The 20,648-nt window shown below is 38.0% G+C and overlaps 1 protein-coding gene across 2 annotated transcripts in view; it reads left to right on the forward strand.

The window, feature by feature from the left end:
* The window catches only part of LY96 (lymphocyte antigen 96), a 29,042-nt gene extending 9,725 nt beyond the window's left edge, over nucleotides 1–19,317 (forward strand). The window contains exons 2-5 of one of the 2 annotated variants that reach the window (XM_047074054.1): nucleotides 2,079–2,168; nucleotides 9,127–9,192; nucleotides 18,162–18,214; nucleotides 19,188–19,317. In XM_047074054.1, coding sequence (XP_046930010.1) covers nucleotides 2,079–2,168; nucleotides 9,127–9,192; nucleotides 18,162–18,214; nucleotides 19,188–19,286 — 308 coding nt within the window. In that variant the 3' untranslated portion in view covers nucleotides 19,287–19,317. Of the gene's footprint in view, nucleotides 1–2,078; nucleotides 2,169–9,063; nucleotides 9,193–18,161; nucleotides 18,215–19,187 lie in introns of both variants that reach the window. The other variant, XM_047074053.1, reaches the window with a different exon arrangement.
* The last annotated feature ends 1,331 nt before the right edge of the window (nucleotides 19,318–20,648 follow it).

Here is a 20,648-nt window from a genome sequence, read left to right on the forward strand (position 1 = left end):
GAGATTTTGATTGGGAATGCATTGAATCTGTAGATTTCTTTGAGTAATATGGACATTTTAAGAATATTAATTCTTCTAGGGCATCTGGCTGCTCAGTTGGTAGACATTATGACTCTTGATCTTGGGGTTGTATGTTCAAGCCCCACATTAGGTGTAGAGATTCCTTAAAAATAAAATATTTTTTTAAAAAAGAAAGAATATTCATTCTTTTAATCAGTGAACACAGGATGTCTTTCCACTTGTTTGTGCTTGCTTAATTTCTTTCATCAGTGTTTTATTGTTTTCAGTATACAAGTCTTTCCCCTCCTTTGTTTAATGCCAAGTATTTATTCCTTTTTTGTGCTATTGTAAATGGGTTTGTTTTCTTAATTTCTGTTCAGGTAGCTCATTGTTAGTATATAGAAGTGCAACTGATTTTTGTACATTTATTTTGAATCCTGCAATTTTCCTGAATTTGTTGATTAGTTCTAACAGTTTTTTAATGGAGTCTTTAGGATTTTCTATATATGAAATCATGTCTTGGGGTGCCTGGCTGGCTCAATTAGTGGAGCAGGTGACTCTTGACCTCGGGGTTGTGTGTTTGAGCCCCATATTGGGTGTAGAGATTACTTAAAAATAAAATCTTAAAAAAAAAAAGGAATCATGTCTGCATGCAAGGAAAATTTTACTTCTTCCTTTCTGATTTGCATGCTTTTCTTTTTTTTTTTTTTCTTGTCTAATTGATCTGACTAGGTCTTCTGGTGCTATGTTAAGAGTGGGTGTCCTTGCTTTGTTTCTGATCTTAGAAGAAAACTTTCAGTTTTTCACTACTGAGTGTAATGTTAGTTATGGGCTTTTCATGTATGGCCTTTATTATGCTGAAGCCATTTCCTCTAATCCTAGTTTGTTGAGAGTTTTTATTACAAAAGTGTGTTGAATTTTGTCAAATTCATTTTCTGCATCTATTGAGATAATCATGTGATTTTTATCCTTCATTCTATTAATGTGGTATATTGCATTAATTGATTTTCATATGTTGAAATATCCTTGCATCCAAGATTGAATCCCACTTGGTCATGGTGTATGATCCTTTTACTTTGTTGTTGAATTTAGTTTGCTAGTAATTTGTTGAGAATTTTTGTATCCATATTTGTTAGAGATATTGGTCCATTGTTTTCTTGTGGCGTCTTTGATTTAGTATCAGAGTAACAGTGGCTTCATAAAATAAGTTTGGAAATGGTCTCTTTCATTTTTTTTTTGGAAGAGTTTGAGGATTGGTATTAATTCTTATTTACATGTTTGTTAGAGGGGTGCTTGGGTGGTTCCGTCAGTTAAGCATCTGACTTTTGGTTTCACCTCAGGTCATGATCTCACTGTTTGTGATTTTGAGCCCTCCATTGGGCTCCATGTTGCCAGTGTAGAGACTGCTTGGGATTCTCTCTCTCCCTCTCTCTGTCCCTCCCCTACTTGCTTGTACTCTCTCTCTCTCTCTCTTTCTTTCAAAATAAATAAATAAACTTAAAAAAGTGTTAGCGTTTCCCTGTGAAGCTATCTGGTCTTAGGCTCTTCTTTGTTGGAAAATTTTTGATTACTCCTCAATCTCCATACCAGTTCTAGGTCTGTTCAGACTTTCTAATTTGTTAGTCCTTGGGTATCCACCTTGGAGGAAACTTGGATACAGGAACCAACCTCTTGCCTCCTGAGTGAAGCTGGAGGGTAGGGGATCTTTTCCTGATGGTGCTGTGCCAGGTGTAGGGTTTCTGATAAAAAGAGGTCCTCTACTGACTCTGGTGAGTCTGATTTCACATTCTCCTGGGATACAGAAAACTTTCAATTAGTTTCTGATTTCTCTCAAAGGGAATTTGTCCATGAGTTGTTGTTGAATTGGTATGTTTATGAGGGGAAGGAGGGTCTTGGACTTCTTACTCTGCCATCTTGCTGATGTCATTCCCTCAGGGAGGGAGATGTTTTTAACTGCCTTCAATTTTTCTCATTATACAATTTTAATGGCATCTTTTGGGGAATGATATTCAGAATACTCTACTTACTACAAATGATTTATAATAATTTATTGACATTATCTTTATTCTTCCATTTAGATAACATGAAAGTCCCTATCTCAATAGCTATTCAACCCTGTATGTCAATGAAGGGAAGCCGGGGATACTTGCATCTTTCCTTCATTCCAAGTAAGTCCAATGTTTTGTTTTTGTACTTCAATGAAAAGGGTTCAATAAGTATTAATGGTAAATGATTGTGTTCCAAGTGTACATGTATTTATTTTATATTTCCATGTAACAAATTACCACAATTTTAGTGGCTTACAACAGTACACATCTATTATCTTGCAGGCTTTGTGTGTCAGTAGTGTAGGCATGACTTAGTTGTGTCTGCTTCAGGATCTCCCACAAGGTTTCAGTTAAGGTGCCAGCGAGGACTGGAGTTTCTTCTGAATGCTCAAGTATAGAAGAATCCACTTCTAAGCTCATGTGGTTGTTGGCAGTATTCAGCTCCTGTCTGGCTATTGGACAACACTTAGTTCCTCGCCATATGGGCCTTTTCAATATGGCTTCTTGCTTCATCAAAGCCAGCAAGAGGGACAGTCAGCTAACAAGATAGAGGTCACAATCTTATGTAGCCTAATCATGGAAGTATCACTCTATGGCCTTTGCTGTATACCATTTGTTAGAAGCAAGGCACTAGACTAGCTCACACTCATGGGGGAGGGGATTACATAATGACACAGAGGTAAAAATGGAAATAACGCGAGACTTTGAATAATGTAATAGGTATATCCTTTGTCAGCCATTAACTATTCAGCTCATGAGTAAAGTTGGGTTTTCACTAGTGAAAGGTCTGTATATGAGTAGGTCACAACTTTTTTTTAAACATATGAAGATGATCTTTCTAGAAAAAACTATGATGATGATGGGATAAAAGAAGGCAATATTTTTTGTTTTGTTTTGTGTTGTGTCTTGTTTTTCCTCTCTATGATTTCATTTGTCATCAGTTTAGTAAAAACTAAGTTGGGTGATGGTGATAGCATCAGGATGGATTTGAGTGTGTGTGAAAACACAAAATTTGCTTCCTCTCCTGCTAGTCAGCTCTGTTCCCTGTAAGCCCTAGGATCCCAGGAAACATCAGTTCTAATTATCATCATTATCATTGTTGTTTTCATCATCGCCATCATTTACATCCTAACCTATATTTGGAACTTACACTTTAAAAAAATGCTTTCACATAAATAAACTTAAACATTTCTCCCCTGATTTTAGTTCTCAGTTTACAAGACAAAAGTTTGCTGAGAACCCAGAAATAGTACACGATAAACTTGTGTTTTATTTCTCCTGAATCTAATCGTTTAACCTGTATTTTGAAACTTTGTTTCTGCATTCATGTATTCATTAAAAAATATTTAGAAATGCATAGTATATTTTAAGTAGTGTGATAAGAATTGTGAATTCATTGATAAATAAGACTTTCTCTTGACCCTCAAGAATCAGTGCAATGGGAGAGAGAGATCTGTAGATAATATGGTACGGTAAGTGAAATGATAGCATTAAGGCTTAGTGGTAGCACAGAAGAAAGAATAATCAATTCTGTTCACTCCACTTTCTTGGCCATGGGCGAAAGAAATAATCTAAGTTTTTGCCTGGCTGATGTTCTATAATTTCTTCCTCTTTTCTCAGGTTTTGTTTACTGCTTTATGTGGTGTGCTTTATCTACCACCCCCCTCTGCCCACATTTGGCAGAAGTGATTATTTACATAACAAATGCCCTCATTTTCAATTGAACCTCTTGCCCTTACATACAGGAAGCAGATTGTATCCTTCCAGGCTGAAGTAATAATACAATACAGAGTCACTTAGTGTTCTCTGGAAAGCAGATACCAAAAAGGAATTAGACATACAAGAGATTTCTTAGGGGAAATGATGTGAAAAATAAAGTGAAGAGGAAGCCAGAGTAGTCAAGGAGCAAATTCAGATTGAGATGCAGGTCTAATACCTTTGAAATGAGAGAGGAAAGGAAGGAGTATCTGGTAAGAGGGTCATCAGACCAAAATGCATCCCTGAGATATTCTGAGCCAGGTAACTGGGGAGCCTTAGAGCAAAGATTGCTGTCACATCACAGGTATCCTGAGACAGATAGGGGTAGTTTGGCTCTAGTGTCCTTGTGGAGTTTGGTCATTATAGGAGCAGCTTTGGTCATGATAGGAGCATTATAGGAGTTTGGCTTCTGGATGACTTCTGAGATAGATCTGAAAGTGTAGCAGCTGAAGGCTGTCTGCCAACTACCCTTCTTTGGGTAGGTTCTTTGGAAGGGAGATTTGAGTACCTTACCTCTGTGGCCACCACAAATACCTTAATTGTAAATTAAATACTAAATATAACATTAAATTATATATAATATAAATTAAATACTAAATATAACATTTATATAACATTATGTTAATTCAGCAACAAAAGAATTGGTCATATTTTAAAAATTGGATTATTTATATTTTTTGGTGTTGGTGTATATGTTCTTTATATTTTTTGGATATTAATCCCTTATTGAATATATCATTTGCAAACATCTTCTCCCATTCAGTAGGTTGTCTTTTTGTTTTGTTGATGGTTTCCTTTGCCATGCAAAAGCTTTTTATTTTGGTGTAGTCCCAATAGTTTAATTTTGCTTCTGTTTTCCTTGTCAAAGTAGACATATCTAGAAAAATGTTTCTATGGCCGATGTTAAAGAGATTACTGCTTATTTTTTTCCAGGAATCTTATGGGTTCAGGTCTTATATTTAGGTATTTAATCCACTTTGAATTTAGTTTTGTATGTAGTGTAAGAAAGTGGTCCAGTTTCATTCTTTTGCATGTGGCCGTCCAGTTTTCCCAAAACGATTTGTTGAAGAGACTGTCTTCTCCCCATTGTATATTCTTGCCTCCTTTGTCATAGGTTAATGGACCATGAAACTGTGGGTTTATTTCTGGGTTCTGTATTTTGTTCCATTGATCTATGTGTCTATTTTTGTGCCACTACCATACTCTTTTAATTATTATAGCTTTGTGGTATATCTTGAAATCTAGAATTGTGGTACATCTAGCTTTGTTCTTCTTTTTTAAGAGGACTTTGGCTATTTGGAATCTTTTGTAGTTCCATACAAATTTTAGAATTATTTGTTCTAGTTCTATAAAAAACGCTGTTAGTATTTTGATAGGGATTGCATTAAATCTGTACATTGCTTTGGGTAGTATAGACATTTTAACAATATTTGTTCACCTAGTCCATGAGCATTGGAATATTTTTCCATTTGTTTGTGTCATCTTCAATTTCTTTCATCAATGTTTTATAGTTTTCAGAGTATAGGTCTTTCACCTCCTTGGTTAAGTTTATTCCTAGGTATTTTATTTTTTTTTGGTATAATTGTAAATGGGATTGTTTTCCTAATTTCTCTTTTGGTTATTTTATTATTAGTGTATAGAAATGCAGTATATTTCTGTATATTAATTTTGTATTTTGCAACTTTACTGAACTCATTTATCAGTTCTAGAATTTTTTTGGTGGAATTTGTAGGGTTTTCTTTATATAGTATCATGTTATCTGAAAATAGTAAAAGTTTTACCTCTTTCTTACCAATCTGGATGCCTTTTATTTCTTTTTGTTGCCTGATTGCTATGTCTAGGACTTCTAGTAGTATGTTGCATAAAATGGTAAGAGTAAATATCCTTGTCTTGTTCCTGATCTTAGAAGAAAAGCTCTCAGTTTTTACCTATTGAATATGATCTTAGCCATGGGTTTTTCACATAGAGCCTTTATTATGTTGAGGTATGTTCCCTCTAAGCCTATTTTGTTGAGTTTTTGAATGTTGTACTTTGTCAAATGCTTTTTCTGCATCGATTGAAATGGTCGTACAGTTTTTATCCTTTCTCTTGTTAATGTGATGTATCATGTTGATTGATTTACGAATATTGAACCACTCTTGCATACCTGGAATAAATCCCACTTGATCCTGGTGAATGGTTTTTTTTAATGTATTGCTAGATTTGGTTTGCTAATATTTTGTTAAGGATTTTTGTATCTATGTTCATCAGAAATACTGGCCTGTAGTTCTCTCTTTTTTTGTAGTGTTTTTATCTGGTTTGGTATTGGAGCAGTACTGGCCTCATAGAATGAATTTGGAAGTTTTCCTTCCTCTTCTATTTTCTGGAACAGTTTGAGAAGAATAGGTAATAACTTTTCTTAAATGTTTGGTAGTATTCACCTGTGAAGCCATCTGGTCCTAGACTTTTGTTGTTGGGATTTTTTTGATTACTGATTCAATTTAATTCCTGATAATTGGTCTGTTCAAATTTTCTGTTTCTCTCTGATTCAGCTTTGGAAGGTTGTATGTTTCTAAGAATTTATCCATCCCTCTAGGTTGTCTAATTTGTTGGCATATAATTTTTCATAATATTCTCTTATAATCCTTTGCATTTCTATGGTGTTGGTTGTTATTTCTCCTCTTCCATTTCTGAGTTTATTTATTTGAGTCCCTCCTCTTTTTTTTTTTAAATTGTCTGACTAAAGTTTATCAATTTTGTAAACTTTTCAAAGAATCAACTCCTGGTTTCATTGATTATTTAGTCATATTTTTTATAATGCTTTACAATTATGACCTGAGTTTTCCTAGAATTTATTAGAATGTCTGTGTAAAGTTTGGGGCCATATTCATAGAAATCAACCTTATTTTTATGGGCCTATAGCTACTTCAATTCAATAAAATTTATAATAACTTGAGCCAAAAATAGGTTAGGGATGGAAATTATTTATTTTGAGGCTTTATAGCTTTTCTGGTGAATTATTTATATGCTATTAACTGATTAGTAAAAAAATAAAGCTGGACTTTAAGCCTCCTTCAAAGTTACATCTGAAAGTTCTTGGAGTTGTCTTAGCTGAACTCAAAAACAGTTCTCTTTGTTATACATGTTTCTTGTCTCTCACTCTGATACCCACATTGGTATTCCTGACCTACTGATTCACACAAGTAGTACCTCACTTTGACCATTGTTCATGTGTCCAACATGACCACAGTGATGTCCAAGGGCAAAAAGCTTCTCAAGATGTAAACTGCTGAGATGTGAAAGCAGCACTTCCTTTCTTGGAGTCACTGAAGACTGGCATGCTGTGTTCCATGCAGAAATTAAAAAAGTTTCATTGTCCTGCATCACCACTGGTAGCACTGCAGTACTGCCATATACCCATGTCTCAAGGAATTCCCTGTGAAGACACCTCTTCAACTTCTGCACACATCCCTGCTTTTGGAGTGGTGCCAGACACAGTTCATGGAGTGGACCATAGAACCACTGTTTGGAACAGACCCTATGATGTTCTTTTCCACATTTTACCCTACAAGTAGAGAAGTGGAGACAAATTAGGAAGTTGGTGGTACTTAGGCTCAGAGTGATGAGGGCCTGCATTAAGAGACTGCTGATGGGGATAAAAAGTGGGCTAGTGAGATTTACTGGAGTTGGGGATTCTAGTGCCTATATGGTGGTGAAGGTGAGGAAATCAATTTTTGGATCTGTTGGGTGAGATAACGGACAACACTTGAAGACAGATATTGAATGCATATGTGGGACAGGTGGTTAGAAGAAAAGTTGAAACTAAAGATGATGATTTGGGAATTATCACCTTATGTGGCACTTAAAGCCAAGGAGAGTGTGCAAAGTGAAAATTGAGAGCTGAGGATACAGCCCTAAGAAAGAGAAGTCAAAGAGGAGAAGGAGTCAGAGAGGTTGGAAGACAACTGGGAGAGAATGGTAGCACCAATGCCAAAGGAAGGAGTTTTGAGGAGGGAACTGGCATTTCTGTTAAGCACACCAAGTTCAGGTTAAAGATGGAAAAATTTTCTTTTGATTATGGCTACAATGAGTCATGGTGACTTTATTAGGAAAATACTTTCAATGAGGTAGTGGTTATAATAAATTTTTTAAAAGTAATCTTTACATCCAACATGGGGCTTGACCTTATCACCCTGAAATCAAGAGTCACATATTCTACTGATTGAGCCAGCCAGGAGCCCACAATAATTGTTTTTATCATAAAAAAGATTGTACATATTTTCCAGTTGGGCTAACTGAATAACTTAGAAGAGGTGAGCAAAATGCAGTGTTTACTGGAATTTTCCATGTTAAATGGTAAAAGGGAAACCATGAAAGAATAATAAGATAACTCATACATATAATTTCTAATCAGAAGGTTCAGTTTTATTCTCCAAGAAGTCTTTCATCAAAACTCCTAAGGGGTGCCTGGGTGGCTCAGTTTGTTAAGAGTCCAACTCTTTTTTTTTTTTTTTTTTTTTGAGAGAGAAAGAGAGTGTGAATGGGGAGGGGCAGAGAGAGAGAAGGAGAGAGAGGATGCCAAGCAGGCTCTCCACTGTCAGTGCAGACCCCAACGTGGGGCTCGAACTCAGGAAACCATGAGATCACCACCTGAGCCAAAGTCAAGAGTCAGATGCTCAACTGACTGAGCCACCCAGATGCCCCTCCAACTCTTAATTTTGGTTCAGGTCATGATCTCAAGTTTCATGAGATTGAACCCCACATCAGGTTTTGCACTGACAGCATGGAGACTGCTTGGGATTCTCTCTCTCCTTCTTTCTCTGCTGCTCCCCCACACATTCTTTCTCTCTCTAAATAACATTAAAAAAAAAAACTCCTAAAATATGGGAATGAGTTGATTATCCTCATTTCCTTTCCTTTCCTTTCCCTTTCCTTTTTCTTGAACTTTCTAGCAGAACTGGAACTAGAACTGGAAATTTTACATACCCACCTGATAGTTTTCTCAAACACATAGGTTCCTCTATTTTTAGGACTAGTACACATAATTTTCACTGTGAAATATTCTGTTGGATTACCGTCTATTAATTACCCTCTCTGAGCTTCAGTGTTCTCATCTGTAACACAAGGATAACAATACCCATGTAGCAAGTTGTCGTGATTACATGAAATAATGTAGGAAAAGTAAAAGACATATTTTAAGTGTACAACACATGTTAATTATTATTTATAAAAGAATCTATTATTTGGGGGACTAATGAGATTTGTTTTTCTTTTTAAGGAAGAGATATTAAAAAGTTATATTTCAATCTCTATTTATCCATAAACTCCATGGATTTGCCAGTGCGCAAAGAAGTTATTTGCCGGGGATCTGATGATGTTTATTCTTTTTGCAGAGCTCTGAAGGGAGGTAAGCATTCGATTCATATTACTTTCAGAATAGAACATAATAGTTTGTGAGAATGTTCTGAATGTTAAATGCACTGAAAATGTGAAATTCCTTTTCTAATCATTTTTTTTATCCAAAGATTTTTACTTTAGCAGCTTAAACAACATTTTGTAATTATGTTACTGAATTATTATTAAGATGGTACTTATTTGAGTGTGTTAAAAGGTATACTAAATTTTTTACCTTGTTCAGATTAATATTGTATATTTATCCTTGGTTATGGATCCCTTTTTCTAAACATTACACTTACTATTTTTTATAGAAACTCACTAAACCACAGCCAAGGGAACAGGCTTGGTGGAATCAGCAGGGAAAGAAAAAAAGTACCTTTTAAGAATTTTATTAAAAAAAAGAAAAGAAATTCACTCGATTTTTTACAGTGGTTTCCTCAATATCTTCCCCTGCTTTTTTCTGCCCTGATAATATTCACAGAATAAGAAAATTTCAGAGTTCAGGACCTTAAAGGTCACTTACTGTAAATCAAGTAATTTTTAAACTAGTATTTTAAATAGCTTAAATGTTTATAAATATTATACTGTCACATTACCAAAAAATTGGAAAGTATAAAAAAAAGTCAGAGAATCTTATTTCCAAAGACATTTTGGAGTATTTCCTTCTGAGTTTTCAATGTATGTACATTGTTTATGTACTTATAAGTATGCTGCACTATAATCATTTCTTTTTCTTTTCTTTTTTTTTTTTTTTCCAACGTTTATTTATTTTTGGGACAGAGAGAGACAGAGCATGAACGGGGGAGGGGCAGAGAGAGAGGGAGACACAGAATCAGAAACAGGCTCCAGGCCCTGAGCCATCAGCCCAGAGCCCGACGCGGGGCTCGAACTCACGGACCGCGAGATCGTGACCTGGCTGAAGTCGGACGCTTAACCGACTGCGCCACCCAGGCGCCCCTCTTTTTCTTTTTTTTTAATTTAAAGATTTTATTTTTATTATTTTTATTTTTTTAATTAAAAAAAATTTTTTTAAACGCTTATTTATTTTTGAGACAGAGAGAGACAAAGCATGAATGGGGGAGGGTCAGAGAGAGGGAGACACAGAATCTGAAACAAGCTCCAGGCTCTGAGCTGTCAGCACAGATCCCGACGCGGGGCTCGAACTTACAGACCGAGAGATCATGACCTGAGCCGAAGTCAGCCGCTTAACCGACTGAGCCACCCAGGCGCCCCTAAAGATTTTATTTTTAAGTAATTTCTGTACCCAATGTGGGGCTTGAATTTACAACCCAAAGATCAAGAGTTGCATGCTCTACTGACTGAGCCAGGCGGGCACCCCAATAATTTTCTTTTTATTTATTTTTTGTTTGAGAGAGAGAGTCGGGGGAGAGAGAGAGGGTCAGAGGGAGAGAGAAAGAACCTCGAGCAGGCTCCATGCTCAGCACTCATCACAGAGCCCGATGCAGGGCTCTATCCCACAACCCTGGGATCATGACTTGAGCCAAAAGCAAGAGTCAGACGCTTAACCAACTGACCCACCTAGGCGCCCCAATAATTTTCTTTTTAAAAGTTAATGTATTTCATTTTTTGACTAGATAATTCATGTGGTTCAAAAATTGAAGTATAAACATTACATAGTGAAACATCTCCCTTAGTGGGTATGCTTTATTTAACCATTCTCCTATTGGACAATTAATTACTTTCCTTCTGACATTTTTACTATTATAAATAATATTGTAATAGATATATCTTTGTATATAATTTTTCTCATATTTTAGATTTGAATATGTTTGCAGGGGTTACATATAACTGCCAGGGAAATATCCAAGCTTAATTGGGTTGACTGTATTTGTGGTTTTGTTTACATAAGGCCAAATCGCTTTTCTAAAGGAATCTACCCTTTTATACATTATGTCACCATCAACATGTATGTATTTTAATCTCTTTAGTTTAATCTCAGCTCTTGTTGATAGTGGGCATTATCATTTTTAAAAAAAGAAGTTTTAAAACAACTATTAGGTTTAAAAAAAAACCCAATTGTTTTATTAACATTTAAAAATTACTATTGCAGTTGCATATTTTCTTATATAATTAATTACCATTAACTTGTACCCTCTCTTGTTTAAAAAAAAAAAGAGATAGTTTACATGAATATATTAAATTTAGCAACATAGCATAAATTAGATATAGATGGGACAAAAACTGGAAAATAATGGCTGGGAATGAATGGAATGAGAGTAGCATAAAAATTCATAACAGGCTTATACCGGCTCTAACATCGACATCAATTTGATCTTGTGTTTCCTAGCATTCACTAAGAAAATTGCTTCTAAGTCATTAGTTTTTTTGCTATGCAAGTGAAACTTCAAGATACGTCTTCCAGTTGACCATCTCTCCACAGCTCTGACTTGTCAAAGTCAGACATATGCAAATAATGGAGTTGGCATTGCTTATATGTCTGGGCTCAGAGATGGAAAGATCTGAGGCTCTGTCCCAGCTTTTCCATCTACCAGCAATGTGAGCTTGTGTGTGTGATTTAGCCTCTATCAGCCTCATTTTCCTTACCTGTAAAATGGGGACTGTGAAACCTATTGTACATGGTTTTAAGGCTATAATTAGAAAATGTATATAAAAAGGTTAGTGCAGTACTTAGAATAAGAATTCAAGAATTATAGTTGTCGAATAATAGATATTGGTATGGGTATTAGGAGTCGTTTTGTTCCTGATTTTACAGTCCTGTCATTTTTACAAGTGAGGGAACTGATGCCTGCAGTGGTTCAGGAACGTGTCCTTCGCCATTTGGAGAGCTAGTAACAGAGTAGCCTCATGACTCTTAAGGCCCAGTCTTCCAGTGTACCATGCTTTCTCTTGGGAAAAAAACAAAAAACAAACAAAAACCCTTTTGGCAGATTACTTTTTTTTAAAGCAACTGTTTCACAATCCCACCTAATCTCTGATAGATTATGTTGACATTTTATCTGAGTTTTCAAAGTTTCACTTTCTGGAGATCTAAAATGTGTCAGACTCAACCCAGTCTGCTGGCTTTTCCTTCCCTCCTGCATTTCCTTCCACAAACATCTGTTGAACCTAATTTGAGCAAGTCATGATTTAGGCTCCGGCGATCCAAAGTTGAATGATAGGGTCCTTCCTCAGAAGGTCCCTCTTTCTGGGAAAGACAGTCCTGGACAAAAATTAAAATAAAATGTCATAAATGCTGATAGAATTATATGCTCCTAGTTTAACTAGATAGTTACCAATTTACTATGACAGAACTCAGATAAGGTTTCAGAGAGTATTTTAGTAAAGTCTTGAATCTGAGAACATCAGAGAGGAGGAGGAAGGACATTCCTTGGAGAAGAAACAGCATATGCAAATACATATAACCCTGAAAGAATATGCTTTATTTGGAGAGTAGTTTTTTGTAGCTGGAGCAGAATGTGCTGTAGGGAATTGCTGGAGATGAGCCTAGGAAAGGGGACAGGAGCGAGCATGTAAGTCATGCACAAGATATTGGCTTGCATCTTGTCATCAGTGGGTAGGGATGACCCACTGAGATTTTCAGTTTTGCAGATAACTAGTGTCCATATGGAAGGAGGCGGGGGTTGGCTGAGGTAGGAAGCTGGGGCGGAAGGAAGTGTAGCCAGGAGACTATGTGAGAGACCACAAGGGCTGAACAAAGATGGCGGCCTGGGAACAGAGGGGAGGTGAAGAAAGAGGGCATATTTGGAGACAGAACTGGCAGGACATTCTGACTGATTTGATGTGGCAGGCAAAGTTTAGGTAAAATCAAGGGCTGGTGGAGGGCCAGTGACTGGGATTAGTGGAAGTGCCATTATCTGAAATGATGTGTGCAGAAGGGGCAGATTTTTAAAGAGAAAGCAATGAGTTCTGGTTTAGGCATATTGAGCTCAAGGTAATTTTGGAACATTTAAGTAAACATGTCCATCTGGTAGCTGAGTATATGGGCTCAGAGCTCAGGACATTCTGATTTAAGAAGCATTGATGCTATCAAGACCCTTGAAAATTTGGGAATCAAATTAGTAAGTACCATACATATCTACTTTTAAAATAGTTTTCCTTTTGGTATTTGTTACAAAAGTCATATATTTTTAGGATATGATATTTAGAAAATATAGGCAAGCAAAAATAAAATGAAAATTACCCACAGTATTACCACATCTTACACACACACACACACACACACACACACACACACACACCCTTGTCTCTTTTTAAAAACACATTTGAAAATAAATAAGTGGCTATTCCAAAGGCATCTTAAACTTAATTATCCATTAGACCTGTTTCCAGGGTTTTGCTTCAGTGGCTGTAACAAAATACCAAAAACTGGATGGCTTAGAACAACTGATATTTATTATCTGATTGTCTGGAAGCTAGAAGTCCAAAATCAAAGTATTGGCAGGGCTTTGCTCCCTCCGAGGGCGTGAGGGAAGGATCTGTTCCAGGCCTCTCTCCTAGCTTCTAAAGGCCCCAGGCGATTCCTGCCTTGTAGATGGCCATGTTCTTCCTGTGCCATTTCATAGTCTTCTCTCTATGCATTTCTGTCTCTGTGTCTAAATTTCCCCTTTGTATAAGGACACAGTCAGATTAGAGACCACTTCATCTTGACCATCTGCAAAGGCTCTATTTCCAAATAAGGCCATGTTCACAGGCACTCAGGGTTAGGACTTCAACATCTTTTTGAGGGACACGATTCAACTAATAAAACACCATCTGAGGCTTGGGTCCTACATTCTACATGGTGGGTAGGAAAAGTGTGCTGGACCACAAGTGAGCTGCATGGGAAGTGTAGAGAGGGGCCTAAACAGGGGCTCTGTCTTCCTTTTCTCTGGCCCTGCCTTAGTTCTCTCCTGGCTTCTTGAATGTGGGCAGAAGCTTCAAGCTAACTTCCCATAAGAATAGAATGGGATCTATGAGCAAACTATGAGCTTTCTAAGAGAGACAAAACAATTGAAAAAGAAGACTACTGTACAGAAGAGGTTAGTGCCCCTTCTTCCCACCTGACCTGGTAAACATTTGGGCAGTCTCCTCAGATAGAAATCTCAGAGTTACTCTTGATTTCTTTCTCAAATTCTCAAGTCTCATCCATCTCCTTACCTTCCTCTCTCACACAAAGTTTTCAGGATTGGCTTCACAGCCAGGGCCTCATACTTAGAAGGGCTTCACATTTGGAGTTTAATATTCTCTGATCATAGACTTGAGATTCTTATTAATTTTATCTTTAAGTGTGTATTTTATAAGTGAAGTCTGATGGGACAGTGGGGCATGCATGCAGTTCCCCTAGATGGGTTCTTGGCTCCCAGCTGCCCACTCCTCTGCTGGCACCCTGGACCCTGCTTGGGACCCCCTCCCAGCTACAGCCAGTGACCCCTGCTGCCCTCTATCGCTGGTGAGGGCCTGTATGCAGGGAGGGTCAGGATCAGGTGCAGGTGCCCTGCAGTGTCTGAAGTGCAATGTGGCCATGACCCACCCCACCTGGACTGGCAGCACCATGTGTGCATGGGTTTTCCAACCATCAGTGGGTTGCCTCCCCACCAACAGGTAGCTCCTGGAGGTATTACATGGAAGTTGCAAAACGCTTGAAGGTAACTCATGTGACAGTGGGCCTTTGGGAAGGAAAGAGGCCTAATTTGTCTTCTTTGCCCCAAACTGAGGCATGAGGCACCTGGCAGCACAGGGGAGGGAGGCCCCCATCAGGCAGCTCTCAGGCCCACGCTTCACATAAGTGCCCCACTCATGGAGCAGCCCCCTGGGTGTCCCTGAGCTTCTATACTCACCTTTCACTCTGAGCCAAGAGACCATTCCCTTGGATCATTCCATGCCTGGCCATATCTTCTCTTCCTTCTTTCAAATGTCCGATGTCAAGCTTGTGCTAGTTTTCTCTGGTCAGCTTGAAGCACCTTCTGGGGATGAGCCACCAAATACAAACTGTGTAATTTCAGTGATTCTGCCTCAGAGTTAAAAGCTCTGATGCTTGTATTTAAAACTGTCATTGTGCAGGGATGCCTGGGTGGCTCAGTCAGTTGGGCGTCTGACTTTGGCTCAGGTCGTGATCTCATGGTCCGTGAGTTTGAGCCCCGCGTCGGGCTCTGTGCTGACATCTCAGAGCCTGGAACCTGCTTTGGATTCTGTGTCTCTCTCTGTCTCTTTGACCCTCCCCCACTCACAGTCTCTCTTGAAAAGTAAATAAACATTAAAAAAAAAAACCCCTGTCATTGTGCAATTTAAGATGAATGATAATTTAAAATTTTGTTTTACTTCAAATGAGATTAAATAACAAATAAAAAATATCATGGCAAGTCTAGAGAGAGACTGTAGAGGAAAAGAAAAAGCTTTATATTTCAGTACTTTTCATAGGATGTCTCTCCTGCCTTTTGAATAAGAGGCCCCCATTTTCATTTTGCACTGGGCTTTGTAAATTTTATAGCTGTTCCTGAAGCCAGGTACCCAGGGACCAGGTACTAGCAGTTGGAGATGCAGAAGTGACCAAAGCAAAGCCCCTGTCCTCATGGAGCTCATGAACTAGTAAACGAGATCATTACTAAGTCATGAAATAAGACAAAAATGAAATAAGATTCACTTTCTGATAAGTGCTCTCAAGGAGAGCAGCAGGCTAATGAGATAGATCATAATGGGGGAGGGCACTTGAGTTGGTGGTCATGGAAGGCATTTACCTCTTCTCTTCACTACTGTCACCACCTCCTGGCCTCTAACTGGTCTCCCTGACTCTTAGTGCCACCCTTAAATTCATGTGTGATATGGTCATGTGACCCACCTTTCTAAATAAAATCTGATCATTTCACACTCTTGGCTGTTCTTTCATTGCCTCCATTCTCTTAAATGGGGAACCTGAGTCCGTTTTTGCTCACTTCTTAGCACAAGATGTAGTTCTTAGCACTCCTGCTTCTCTTTTGCTTTAATAACGCTGAGCCTCTTGCAGGTGTATGCATTAGTCATACTGATTTTCACTTTCCTGCCTTTGCTCCTTTTTTTCCTGCCACCTGGAAAATCCTTCTTGTCCTTCCTTCCCATCCTTTATGACAATTCAACCCACTTTTCTAGATTCCCTTCCCACCAGCATCTTTTGAATAACAGTCATTATCATATCAATGATAATATTAGTGGCATCATTGTTATTCACAAGATGCCATGGAAAGAGGGTCTAGAAAGGAGAAGAAATAACATTTAATGTTATAATAACTAAGATTTTACTGTTAGTAACATTTAATGAGTGCTACATTCCAAGCATTGTTGAGCACTAACATGTATTAACTCATATAGCCTTCATGATCCTCCTAAAAGGTAGGTGTTACTATCCATTGCCATTTTACTGAAGCACAGAGAAGTTAAGTGACTTGCCCAAGGCTACACTCCAAGTAAGTAGGAGAGCTGGGATTCAGATCTGGAACTATCACTCTTACCAAAATGCTATATTCCCTTAATCCTTACTGCATCTTTTCATTGCATTGTATTGGAATGGCTTCTTTGCATGCCTATATCCCCAGTAGACTTTAACTCTTGCCCCTTGTCTCCTCAATCCCTGGTATATAGTAGCTTTCAATAAATACTTGTTGAACTATTACATTTGAATTGGATTGGTCTTGAATGAAAAATCAGAATATCATGAAGACATGATCACTTTACTAGGCTCAAGAAATAACATCTCCGTGTGCTAACACCCCTAATGAGGATATACCCTTGTGAGAAGTGAGATGATTCATTTTCAGAAATGCTAAATAAAAGCTGTGCTGTCTAGCTAACAGTAGGTTTACAACCTGTTGGAAATATGTACAAAGCCCTCCCCATCACACAATGGAGTCCCAAACCCTTAGACATTTCACTTCCTGGTTCTTCTTCCTCTCTTCATTTCCTGGGCTTATTTTTCACAGGCTTTGCAATGACCATGTGCCAAAGAACTGAAGTCTCTGAATTACCTCAAGGAATATACATTTGTTCCAGTCAGACTACTTTTTGGCCTTACATGGGTATAGGCAACTTCCAGGCAAGGCTGTAACCTCTGTAGTCCTCAGCCAATGAGGAATCAGGGGAGGGACTTGCATGCTAGGAGATAAATTGTCTGTTGTAACTGCCCCAAGTGTGCCTGTCCATCAGATACCTGCTCTTTCAAGAATGTTGATTAAAGCCTCGCTTCATTGTGCTCCAAGTCTCCGTGTCCCTCCTTTGATTGGGGCAGTGGGATTATTTCTCACATCCAGAAGCAAATAGATGGTTTTTTGTGAAAGTAGACATAATCTATTCATTTGCTATTAAGGATTTTCTTTGGCTAGTTAGGAGAACAAGAATGGTTATAGTTTGCATTTGACTATTTATATTACTTTAAAAGATATTTTTGGCCACTATTGCTTTTGTTAGAGATTCAAAACATTTCTACTTTTCTATCCTTACCCTGTAAATTCACTCCTTTGGTGTTTCTGAGTGGGAGAGTAGAGTATGTTTTTTCCTGCACTTCTGACTCTGTCCACAACTTCTGCAGGGCCAGGTCCATGGCTGTGCATTTCAGCAGTGACTACTTAGGCTTCTCAGTGGTGGGATTGGAAGGAGATTTGGTTTCCTGGCTGCCTCCCAACTCTCTCCTCCACCTTTATAAAGATCTATTTTACTCTGTTGAAGGAGTAGCAGTATTAAATATGCACACATGTAATTTGGGATGAAGCATATTAGCACTGGCTTATTCATTCATTCACTATTGAGACAAGTAGGCCTTAAAATTTTGTATCCCCTAAGGGATGAAATATAGGCTGATACTGAGAGATGCTTGGGGTGGCGAGGAAGCCATAGGAGACCCATAGCCGGGGTAGGAAGTTTGTTACTTCTCTACAATTCGCTTGGGACTGCTGCTGCCAGTAGCAGCATAAAAGGTACACTCCATACTATATTAAAACAAAATCACCCGATGATGACCAATATAATTTTTTGTATTCTGTATTTTGTTTGTAGAGACTGTGAATACAACAGTAAGCTTCTCCTTCAGGGGAATACGATTTTCTAAGGTATTGTTCAAGAGTCATTTTGTACTTTCTTAATCTTTTGCAGTAACAGATGTGTTAAGAATTTGAAACAAGCCATTCACAACTTCAAAAATAGCTATTCAACCTTAAGGTGTTTAAGATTTTGGTTTTTGCTTTTATTTAGTTTGGGGTGTTTTGCTATTTCTTCTTTCTGTAGAATATGGAAATATGGAAAAGTAACACACAAAAAAGCTCTTTTTCACTTCATTTTTTTCCTCTAACATCCATGGCTAAAAGTAATGCAAATGCTCATAATTAATATGTTGAATATCTTTGGGTAAAAGCACTGAATGACCGCCATGTATAACTCAGTAACTGACCCCATGAATAGTAATGATGTAATTTTAGATATTTGCATTAGATGCCTGGCAAAGAAATTTTGGATATGTTTCACTTTGGGTACCTATCTTATTTATTTATTTATTTATTTATTTATTTATTTATTTATTTATTTATTGAAAGTTTATTTTTTGAGAGAAAGCAAGTGTGAGACGGGGAGGAGCAGAGAGAGAGAGAGAGTGAGAGAGACACAGAGAGAGAGAACGCCAAGCAGGCTCTGCACTGTCAGCCCAGAGCTTGACGCGGGGCCCAGAAGCTTAACAGACTGAGCCCTCCAGGCACCCTTGGGTGACTATTTTAAAATAGTCATTTAAAATGCATATCCTTACCTATTTTTCTAAGGATATTGTGTGTTTGAAAATCTCACAGACTAGTTTCAAAAAACTGTTAAAAAAAATATCCCCTTATAATATCCCTTTATAGTTGGGAAATAAATAGGTTTCTGCTCACTGGATTCAAAAGGCATACAAAATTTCGTCTCATTAGGAAACTGAGAAAATGATAACCAATTTAATTTAAATGGCTTCCTCCTAATAAGACAAAATTCTTATAAAAGTCTTATAAAATAGAGGCATCTAACATTTTATTTACTTGTATTTCTTATTCCTCATTTTAGGGACGATACAGATGTGTTGCAGAAGCCATCACTGGAAATACTGAAGAAATGCTCTTTTGTCTGAATTTTACTGTCATACATGACCCTAATTTCAATTAGAATAAATGGAGTATATTTTTATTTTTCAAAAGTCTTATTGCTGACTTAAATTTTTTTTCCCCACAGTGTATTAGTGTGCTAGGGCTGCCGTAACAAATAGCAAAGATGGGGGGGCCTGAACAATTAGAAATTTGTTTTCTCACAATTCTGGAGGCTAGAAATCAGAGATAAAAGTGTGGATGGGTTTGGTTCCTTCTAGAGCCTCTCCCTTTAGCTTGTAGATGACTGCCTTTCCTATGTCTTCACATGGTCTTCCCCCTGTGTGTGCGTCCTCATCTCTTCTTATAAGGACACCAGTCACATTGGTTTAGGGCCCGCCCTACTGACCTTAGTTACCTCTTTAAAGATGCTACCTACAAATCCAGTCGCATTCCGAGGCACTGGGGGTTAGGGCTTTAAGCATATGAATTTTGGAGAGACAAAATTCAGCCCATAACACATAGGCAGTAAAATTTTTTGAACTGGTTGACTTCTCTCCATTTCCTGCCTCTCTACTCTGGGGCAAGTTACCAGCATTGCTTCCCTGGACTACTCTGCTGCCTCCTGACTGATCTTCCTGTACTTGGTCAGACCTTTGATGAAGTATTCTCCGTAAGGATTGTTTCAATAATACTGTCAAAATACAGGTCCATTCATGTCACCACAAGGCAAATAGAACAAAATGAAGCAAAACCAAACAAGATCCTTCCTGTGGCTTCTGATTCCTTTTAGGATAAAGTTGGAATCTTTTGGAAAGCCTGCCAGGCCTTGCCCACCCTTTCCCTTTCTAGCCCCTATTCCCACCACTCTCCCCTTGCTCTCTGTGTTCCAGAATGTGCCACATTTCTCCCTCTAGAACCTTCAGCCATTGTTTCCTGTCTTGACTCCACTCCTCCACTCCATTCTGCCCTCACCCTTTCACCTCTGTAATGAGTGTGGATCCTTCTTGGTCAGGTACTACTTTCTCAGGGAATCATCAATAGGTAGTATGGAGTGCAACTCTTATACTTTTGATGCTGAAAAGAGGCAATCCTGAGCAAAAGATGATACAGGAGATGATGTGAACTAATCTATGCTGGATATTTTTTGAAAGCAGAGACAATGGCAAAAATACTTTTGTTGATGGGTTGGATGTAGAATATGAGACAGAGAGAGGATGTCTCCAGCCTTTTTGCTTGAGCAGATAGAAGGATGGAGTTGCCATTACTTGAGATGGGAAAGTCAAGGGGGAAAAGGTTTATTGGGAAAAATCAGGAAGTTGCATTTGCACATGTTGAGATATCTATTAGAAATACAGGTGGAGACTTTGAAAAGGCAGGAAATATAGGAGTCTGAAGTTCAGAAGAGAGTTCTGGACTGGAGGTGAACATTTGGAAGTTGCTA

The sequence above is a fragment of the Lynx rufus genome, unplaced genomic scaffold (assembly GCF_022079265.1).
Source record: "Lynx rufus isolate CCGP_SWC_20201006 ecotype Redwood Valley unplaced genomic scaffold, mLynRuf1.p SCAF_12, whole genome shotgun sequence".
NCBI classification, from domain to species: Eukaryota; Metazoa; Chordata; class Mammalia; order Carnivora; family Felidae; genus Lynx; species Lynx rufus.